Genomic DNA, 9,767 nt, shown 5'->3' with positions numbered 1-9,767 from the left:
TGGAATATTCCTTCATATAAACTCAATGAAAACATTAGTCCATAGGGGTTGTCATTAATTACCAAAACCACACATAGGGGCAATATACCCTTACAGTTCCAAACATACATTACACATAGATGATACTGCTGTTCAAATGCATTTGATAGCTACTACTAACAACATAGCCATTTGACAGATACTAAACCCAACCACTACATTTCATTTCACTCCAGGACATAACCATTACATTTCACTGTAGTAGCATCTTCCCTGCCACTAACCCAACCACAAACACAATGAAAAGGAAAACAAGGTTCTCATTCTTCCACTTCATTGCTGCTATCTGTGCCTCCTTCTCCTTCAGTTGTTCGTGCAGCTCCACCACATTTGTACCAGTAGCCTATCCAGCAGCAGATCCTTGTCCTTGAGCACGCAACTTACAAACCTCGTCTCTCAAATCTCCAACCAAAACACTCAAAAACTCTGGCAATGGAGGGTCATGCCATTCGACATAACCACATCCACCTCCGTTCTGTCCAAAATGCCAGAAAAAATAGATCAGAGAGGAGAAAGAATCCGAGAGGAGAAACTAAAATGCAGCAAAATTACTACTCACCATTGCATCAACGCACGCGTAGTACCTCCTGTCTGGGTTCTGCCCACTCCAGGAGATCCACCTGGGCGCCTTCTTCCGCGGATTGCAGAAGCTTCAACGGCTCGTACGCCATCGGGTTCTCCCGATACACCACCGGCGACCTCCGTTCTGCCTCCGCTCTCCTTCTCGCGGCCAAGCGGAAGCCTGGAGCATACGAACAACTAGAGGACCAACTCATGGCTGCGCCGCGCCGCCAAACCACCCGCAAGCAGACGAACCCTAATTTTGTTCCCCAATCTCTCTCTCTCTAACAGCGCCTACCGCTTCACCCCGCGGCTCACCGCTTAAGAGCCACCAGACGGTACCCCACCGCTTCACCCCGCGGCTCGCCGCTTAAGAGCAGCGGCGAGCCACCAGACGGTACCCCACCTCTGACAAAAATCCTAGCCCCGTATCGTTTCTCAGCCTCAACCATGTTAAGGTTCTAATTTGACTGGAATTACATAGTAGAGTGCTGATTACGGGGATTAGGAGTTCAGGGTTCGATTTAGCTTTTCCCAAGGTTTGTTTTGGACTTCTTCCTTACTTTATTTAGCTATAGTTGGACATGCACAGAGAAATGTTAAATGTAGGATGACAGAAAGAGTTTGTAGCTCATGGCAACGCACGTACAGTACATTCCACTAGTACAAAGAAGAGCTGATTCTTTCACGCGATTGATCGTAGTCCTGCACTCCTGCTTACTTCACGTAAAAGATCACACGCTAACATTATTCAACCCAAGCTAACACTCCCTATACACTACTAACATACGTATCTAGGCAAAGTAAGTGCAACGTGCCAACTGTGGATCCGCTTAATCAGACTTGTCCCTGCCTTCCATCTTGGCCGCCTGATCTCCTCCCTTGACGGGGATGAGCTCCTCTTCACCGGCGACGATCCCCTTGGTGTGCTTGGCTATCCCGTACACGGTCGCTCCCACCGCCTCCAGAACGTCGCCCACTATCGTCGTGTCTTCTTCGGTACCTTCAGCCTGCATGGATCACAATTCACAACTGAGCCTATCAGTTATACGGAGTATCACGCATACGCAAACACCACGGCATCGAACACCTGTGGCATGCCACGACGTCGCTTGTACCTTTGCCTTGGCCGTCTCCGACGCGCCGCCGCCGGTGGTGGCGTTCTTGCCGGTCTCCACCGCTCTGTTCGTTGCCTCCCCTGCCTGCGACCCAACGTCCCTGGACTTCTCCACCGTGCGTCCAGCTGCGTCCTTCACCGAGTCCTTGATGTACGCGGCCGTGTCACTGACCTTCTGCGCCATGGCTCCGGCCGAGTCCTTCACCTGAGCAGTCACGCCTCCGGTCCTATTGCCCATGTCTCTGGTTGTGTCCTCGGCCCTGCCCTTGGTTTGTGCAGTCATGTCGCGGGTCTTCTCCGCCGTGCCTCCTGCCGCGTCCTTCACCGAGTCCTTCATGTACGCAGCCCTGTCACTGGCCTTCTGCGCCATGGAACCGGTTGCGTCCTTCACAGGCGACCCCTTCGCCTGCGCGCTCATGTCAAAGCCTGGCTCCTCCGCCTTGTCCGCGACGCGGGCCGCGGCCTCCTGCGCCTTCTCCTCGGCCCTGGCAGCGGCGGCCTTCCCTTGCTCCGCCGTCTCCTTGGCGTACTCCGCCACCTTCTGCGCCGTGTCCGCGGTCACCTCCTTCGCCTTCTGCGCCACCTGCGCCCCGGTGGACAGCGTCACGTCCTTGGCCTTCACGGCCGCCTGCTGCGTGTACCCGGCCGTCGTCTTCCCCGCAGCCAGCGCGGCGTCCTTCGCCTTCTCGGCCGCCGTCTTGGCGTACTCCGCGGCCGTCTGGCCGGTCGAGAGCGTCACGTCCTTGCCCTTCACCGCCGCTTGCTGCGTGTACCCGGCCGTCGTCTTGCCGGCCGCCAGCGCCACCTCCCTCGCCTTCTCGGCGGCCGTCTTGGCGTACTCCGCGGCCGTCCCGCCGGTGCTCGCCGTGACGTCCTTCGCCTTCACGGCGGCCTGCTTCGCGTACTCCGCAGCCGTCCCGCCCGCGGCGAGCGTGACCTCCTTGGTCTTCGCGGCGGTCTGCTTCGCGTACTCCGCCGCGGTGCCCGTGGCCTCCTTAGTCTTCTCCGCCGTGAGCCCCGCGCCTCGCGCGGCGACGTCCTTGGCTTGCTCGCCCTTGGCGGCAGCCTGGTCACCCGCGGAGCCAAGCGTCTGCGTGGCAGTGTCCTTCACGCCGGTCGAGCCGCGCTCTTTCGCTTTGACCATGTCATAGCTGCCGGCGTTGGCGCGGGTGGCCTCCGCCGAGCTCTTCCTCTCCTCGCCGCGGTGCATTCCGGCCTCGTCGTGGCCCGAGGTCTCATGGCCACGGCCCTCCTTCTGCTTCGTGGCGTGCTGCTTCTCCGTACCCCGAGACGACGCCGTCGTGGCGCCTTGTCCGTGCGCCGCGGCAGGGCTCGTCTCCTGCTTGGAAGGATGGTTCTTGCTCTCCTGACAGGAGACCACCGCCGTGACGCCCGGCGCCTGGGTCACCGTCACGGTCCCACCCTTGGCGCCGTGCGCCGCCGCGCCGCCGCCCGCCTGCAGCTTCCTGTTGGCCTCGGTGTACCGCTCCTGGGCGGCACGGATGGCGTCGGCGGAGTTCTGCTGCGCCTCCGCGCGGTACTTGCCGATCTCCTTCAGGTCAAGGTCGTGGCCTTCGTCTTGCTTCGACGCGGTGTCCTTCCGGTTCTGTTGCTGCGACGCCATTGCGATCAAGGACGCGCGTGGAAAGCTGGATTAGGACTAGGACGTTCGTGGAGCTTGCTCTGGTGCTGGGAGTGCGAGTGGCTTCGCGCAGTGCGTCTTCTTCAGTGATCGGCAGACGATCATGGCGACGCACGCTTTAAACGTTGCCGATAAGCGGCTAGGCTTGGATCGGTCGAGGTTGACGCGGCACACGGAGCCTGACATTGCGACGCGTGTACAGGTGAGCTGACACGTGCGAGGCAGAAGATAGAGTCACGCCGAGCAGTGAGGTTTCATCGGGCACGAAGGAACTGGCCGTCGAAGGGACACGAGGGCACCTGAGGTCGTGTCCATCTGCACGCGTGGATCTCGCATGCCGGCTATGAACAATCGCTTTGGAAAACGGGCTTCACGCTTTTTATTTCTTTATTAATAAGTCGGCATTTTAAAGTTTATTTTTATAATTTTTTTGTATAAGTTGGCAATTACGTGTCTACCGTACTATAAAATCTCAATGCCTAGTTTATATACCACAAAATTGCAGTGCCAATAATTTTTATTCCGATCTACACAAAAATGACAAATACAGATGAATCTAAAAGTTTTTGATTTTGCACCGTATGCTGCCTTAGATCAAGAAATGCCATTTTAACCCAACCTAAAAATACATATTTCGTGTTAGCTTTTGCACGCCATAGAATTTATCATTATCTACATGTAAAATATTTTTGGAATTTTACGAAACATCAAAATGGCTATTTACAAAAGTTAAATTTAAAAGGACTCCATGAAGCCTGTCCTCCAAACCACCTAATATAATACAATTTTGCACATAGATGCATGGTCTCATGCAAAATTGTACTATATTAGGTTGTAGACTCATATTGTATTAGAATGTGTGATTTGATGGTAACATAGCTAGTTACCACACCCATCTTTTTCTTCAACTAATTACTTGCCATGTCACCAAAATGCTTAGTTGGCATTGCATGTCCCCCCACCAGCTGGCCGGATTGTGCTCGCGCCCCTTCCCAAGCGGTGGCCTGAGCGGACGATTCTGGGCGCACGCGCCTGAGTTCTCCGACGACGAGGCCGTCAGCGTGGCGAGCGATTCGTCGACGCTCCCTCCGTGTGCGGAGAGCTTTTCTTCCCCAACTTTGGGCGACTTCCTGCGAGCGGTGGAGGCGCTTGGGGGCTCCCTTCGGTCCTCGCGGAGAACGGTGTTCGCACCTGGAGGTCGGAGGTCTCATTTCCCCACCGGAGTGGTCGGCGGCGGCCACTACAGAAGGAGCAGCGGTGGCGGCGGCCAGCATCATCCCGGTAGGGTCCGGGTCCGCGACTGCGCGCTGTTGGCCAGGGAAAGGGGTGCCTCAGTGGTCGTTCGTGACCACCCAAGGGCGGCGGCGACGGTCGGGGTGGACACTGCATCGCCGCGATGCGGCGGCCGAAGCGTGCCCTTCCTGCTTGCTCGTCACCGACAGTGTGACCTGGGGGTCGGGCGGAGACGGAGGTGGAGGAAGGGTTTGTCCATAAAAGTGTACTACTATGTTACTACCCATGTTATTTGCTAGTCACCGGCTGGCAGATTTGTGTATAAATAAGCCCCTCCCAAATCCGTTGGAAGTTTGACTCTCACAGCAAAAGCTTTTGTATGTGTAGTAGCAAAATTATAACGAGGTGACGTTGGGAACTCTCCCATGTGAGTGATGACGTTGGGACTCTAAGTGCGGAGTGTTGTGTCAGCAGAGTATTTTCCCCACAAGGGTGTCTCAAGGGTTTATATTGAACTCTTGGGGAACTGGACAAAGAGTATTCTCTTTTCTCTTCTTCTAGCAATCCTGCAAGTAAAATAAAAGTCTTGTTTCCCCAACTCCACCGTGTGATTGTCAAGCACAAGGTTTCGTGTAAGTAAACAAAACACAAGTAAAAATAAAGCGGGTAAAACTAGATAAAATAAAGTAACTAAGTAAAAACTGTAAAGGGGTTGATTTCTTTGATGTTTTAGATGCAAATAAGAAAAGTAATTTTTTATTTTTGGATTAAAATAGTGTTGCAAGTAAAAAACAAGATAAATGCAAGGTAAATGTGTTTCTTATGATAAAAAGTGGACCGGGGTTCATGAGTTCACTTGACTCTTCTCTCTTTTAAGTTATAGTGGACAAATAGTAATTCATCAATGAGATATGAGGATGCAAAACAATAACATGAATAAGATACACGTTTATATGGGCATCACGTCCTAACATAGATATGATGCAAAACATCTCTCTTATATTCCACAAGAAAGGGAAAACTCGATGCAATCTTGAATTAAGAATTAACAGAGCCATAAGTATTTTGACATGATGTTTGAATATAAAATATGCTACCTTGACCAAACAAGATCATCACTTTTATCACATGACGAACATAGCACATGCATTCACTTTATCCCTAGTGAGGTAGCAGAAGAAAAGGCAAAGCCATAATAGATCAGGAATTTGTTGTCAGTATTCAATCAATAGAACCATGCTATTCCATCTAATACACACATCACCCCACACACGATCTTGCATAGATGTTGGATCAGGACAAATACTTAAGAACGGAGTACATAATATTCATATATATCAATACATCTTACACATAATAAGATCAGATCTCATAGCACAATATCATAGATCGAATCCACTACATAAGTATTACAAATATGGTCATAATCATGTGAGGCAGCTCATATGGCACTAAGAACTATAAAGAACATGAGGAAAATAGATCAAGCTACTGCCACAAACCCGTAGTACAGAGGTGGACTACTCTCCCTCGATCATGGTGATGATGATGAAGACGTTGGAGAAGCTGGAGATCCCTCCGACGGTGATCCTGGTGGAGTTTCCCCCTCCAATCTTCTCTGATGCAGCCTCCATTTTTATGTTTCTGTATTTCTACGGCGCTCTCCTCCCGAGAACTCTTTGGGGCCATATATATAGTGATTTTTAGGTCAAAATACGTCAGTGGACGAAAAGATCACGCGATTTGGACGATCGGCGGCCGAAAGAGGTTAGGTGGCGCGCCACCTAGGCTCTTTTGGGGCCTCGGGCCCTTCCAGGTGAGGTTCTAGTGCCCAGGATGCTTCTCCCGATGAAAAAATGACGCTCCAAAAATCTCAGGTCAATTTAACACCGTATAGATCTCTGAAAGTGGAAAATACCAAAAACAAGGTGATGATGATGAAGACGTTGGAGAAGGTGGAGATCCCTTCGATGGTGATCCCGATGGAGTTTCCCCCTCCAATCTTCTCCGCAACAGCCTCCGTTTTGGTGTTTCAGTCTTTCTACGCTGTTCTCCTCCCGAGAACTCTCCGGGGTCATATATATAGTCGGTTTTAGGTCGAAATACGTCGGTTCGTGAAATAATCAGGACAAACGGGCGATCGACGGCTGAAAGAGGGTGGGTGGCGCGTCCAGACTTCCAGGGCACGCCACCTGGTCTCTTTTGGCCCTCAAGCCTCTCCAGGTGAGCTTCCAGGCCCATGTTGTTCCTCCCGATGAAAAGGTGACGCTCCAAAAATCCGAGGTCAATTTACTTCGAATAGGTATCTGAAAGTGAAAAATACGCGAAACAGGGTTTTTCTGTTCTGCAGGGTTATAAACCAAATAAAGGGGATCATTGATAAATCACCATAAATCAATGTAAAACATGGAATTATCATTATATATGTTCCAAATATGTGGGAATTTGATATGGTAAAGGACACAGTTCATGTATGCATTTTACATGCATCAGTGAGTCGGGCTACCACATGCATAAAGTATTTCCTAATCGTTGCATATGTGCTTTGAATTTTTTATTTAACGAAGTGGGTTATAACCGTACAAAATATTTCCCAGTAATTTGGAAACTAAATGCAGCGAAGAAATATGGATACACAACAACGCACTAGTGATCGCAGCAAACCCTCAACCGTCACATGTCGCATGAAAATCTCAATAAAAAGTCAAAGCACATAAGCAATGATTAGATAACCATGTTTACATCTTCTCACAATATTTTTGTAGCACACAACCCGGAATCATCGCAACATCTCACTCGCATGTAGCGGCAAAACGCATATGAGTTTGCATGGTGCAACGGAACCTCAGCGTAGGTCGTGGGATGGCGGACACGTGAAAGGTGTAGGCACTGTATTTTGTCATGGTGGCATCGATAGTAGGCCTGGCGGGAGCTATATAGATCTCGTCCTTAATGATGGCTCAACGGTTGATCGCGGAGACGACGTGTGCATGAGGTGCTTGTTATGAGTCTACTATACATGATGAACGCCCCCATTTCGCTTAGAGGGTTCTCGGGGTATGCGATGTTACCGGTTGTGACGCCCCGGGACCGGTACCATGAGGATTCTAGCGATCCAGCCGAAATCCGCATGATATCGATTCAGAGATGCCCTCCAACACGATGTGCGCGAAGAATCACACACGTGATGCCAGAGGAATTAACACGAGCGGTTACATTACAATAGGTTTACAATAGAGCCCACAAGAAACATATATATTACAACAATGACTCCAACGAGTCAAGATACAAATAGATACATACAAAGATCTGAATCATACAGAAAATCGAATACGTCCGAGTACGGACAAGATACAAATTGGACTAAGAGTCCTGAAGATAAACAGTGACGTCCATAACCCTGCCCAGGCCAAGCCGGAAGGGTAACCTTGCTGATGTCGACATCTTGTACCTGTCGAAGTCGGGCTATCGGTTGCCGACAAGAGGAAACAAAAGAGAAAGATAAAAGGCGAGGGTAAGTACCAAGGAACGAACTCCGGCACGTACTTAGCGAGACTAGAAATGGCTATGCTCGCCAGGCGAATATATCGCCGGGGCTATATGGTGGGTTTAGCGACAGTAAAACTATAAGCAATAGAGACACGCTAAAACATCCGTCTAATCAGAGAAGATAAGAGAGCGCATAGGGTATCAGCTAAATACTACACAAACATAACCCAGCCGATTACACATATCCCCTTTAACAAAGCGAAGAGGCAATGTAAAAGGCACTCAACGGTGGACAAGTTTTATTATATGTTGGTTGTAGTGATGCTATATTACTATGCAAGTTATTATCAGATTATTAGCAACAACATAAAGGTGTAAGTTATTCTATGATCGAGCTATACAATTCCAAGTCGTCCATAACCGCGGACACGGCTTATCGATAAGATGTACACCCTGCAGGGGTTGCCCAAATGTAACCATACGCATGCTCGAACTCACTTGCTACAGGTGGAGTCTCATAACAAGACTGTTCCCAATGTAAGAGAAAGTTTAAGGGGAGTGATGGCGTGTAACTCACACGTTCGTTGGGAACCCCAAGAGGAAGGTATGATGCGCACAGCAGCAAGTTTTCCCTCAGAAAGAAACCAAGGTTTATCGAACCAGGAGGAGCCAAGAAGCACGTTGAAGGTTGATGGCGGCGGGATGTAGTGCGGCGCAACACCAGAGATTCCGGCGCCAACGTGGAACCTGCACAACACAACCAAAATACTTTGCCCCAACGAAACAGGGAGGTTGTCAATCTCACCGGCTTGTCTGTAACAAAGGATTAACCGTATTGTGTGGAAGATGATTGTTTGCGAGAAAACAGATAAAACAAGTATTGCGACAGATTTGTATTTCAGTATTAAAGAATGGACCGGGGTCCACAGTTCACTAGAGGTGTCTCTCCCATAAGATAAAAGCATGTTGGGTGAACAAATTACAGTCGGGCAATTGACAAATAGAGAGGGCATAACAATGCACATACATGTCATGATAAGTATAGTGAGATTTAATTGGGCATTACGACAAAGTACATAGACCGCCATCCAACCGCATCTATGCCTAAAAAGTCCACCTTCGAGTTATCGTCCGAACCCCTCCAGCATTAAGTTGCTAAGCAACAGACAATTGCATTAAGTATGGTGCGTAATGTAATCAACAACTACATCCTCGGACATAGCGCCAATGTTTTATCCCTAGTGGCAACAAGCACAACACAACCTTAGAACTTTCGTCACTCGTCCGGTGTCAATGCAGGCATGAACCCACTATCGAGCATAAATACTCCCTCTTGGAGTTAAGAGCAAAAACTTGGCCAGAGCCTCTACTAATAAACGGAGAGCATGCAAGATCATAAACAACACATATGTAATAACTTGATAATTAACATAACATGGTATTCTCTATCCATCGGATCCCGACAAACACAACATAGAGTATTACAGATAGATGATCTTGATCATGTTAGGCAGCTCACAAGATCCAACAATGAACCACAATGAGGAGAAGACAACCATCTAGCTACTCGCTATGGACCCATAGTCCAGGGGTGAACTACTCACTCATCACTCCGGAGGCGACCATGGCGGTGTAGAGTCCTCCGGGAGATGAATCCCTCTCCGGCAGGGTGCCGGAGGAGATCTC

At 49.7% G+C, this 9,767-nt stretch overlaps 1 protein-coding gene across 1 annotated transcript; it reads right to left on the bottom strand.

Annotated features, from left to right (window-relative positions):
• Positions 1-1,433: 1,433 nt before the first annotated feature.
• LOC124690025 (late embryogenesis abundant protein At3g53040-like) lies at positions 1,434-3,341 on the bottom strand. Its single transcript, XM_047223468.1, has 2 exons — positions 1,719-3,341; positions 1,434-1,610 (listed from the first exon to the last, which is right to left on the bottom strand). Exons 1-2 carry the CDS (start codon positions 3,339-3,341, stop codon positions 1,434-1,436), a joined length of 1,800 nt encoding a protein of 599 aa, XP_047079424.1.
• Between the last annotated feature and the right edge of the window lie 6,426 nt (positions 3,342-9,767).

This window comes from Lolium rigidum, chromosome 2 (genome assembly GCF_022539505.1).
Source record: "Lolium rigidum isolate FL_2022 chromosome 2, APGP_CSIRO_Lrig_0.1, whole genome shotgun sequence".
Classification (NCBI taxonomy): Eukaryota; Viridiplantae; Streptophyta; class Magnoliopsida; order Poales; family Poaceae; genus Lolium; species Lolium rigidum.
This window is presented reverse-complemented; position numbering and strand designations above follow the sequence as displayed.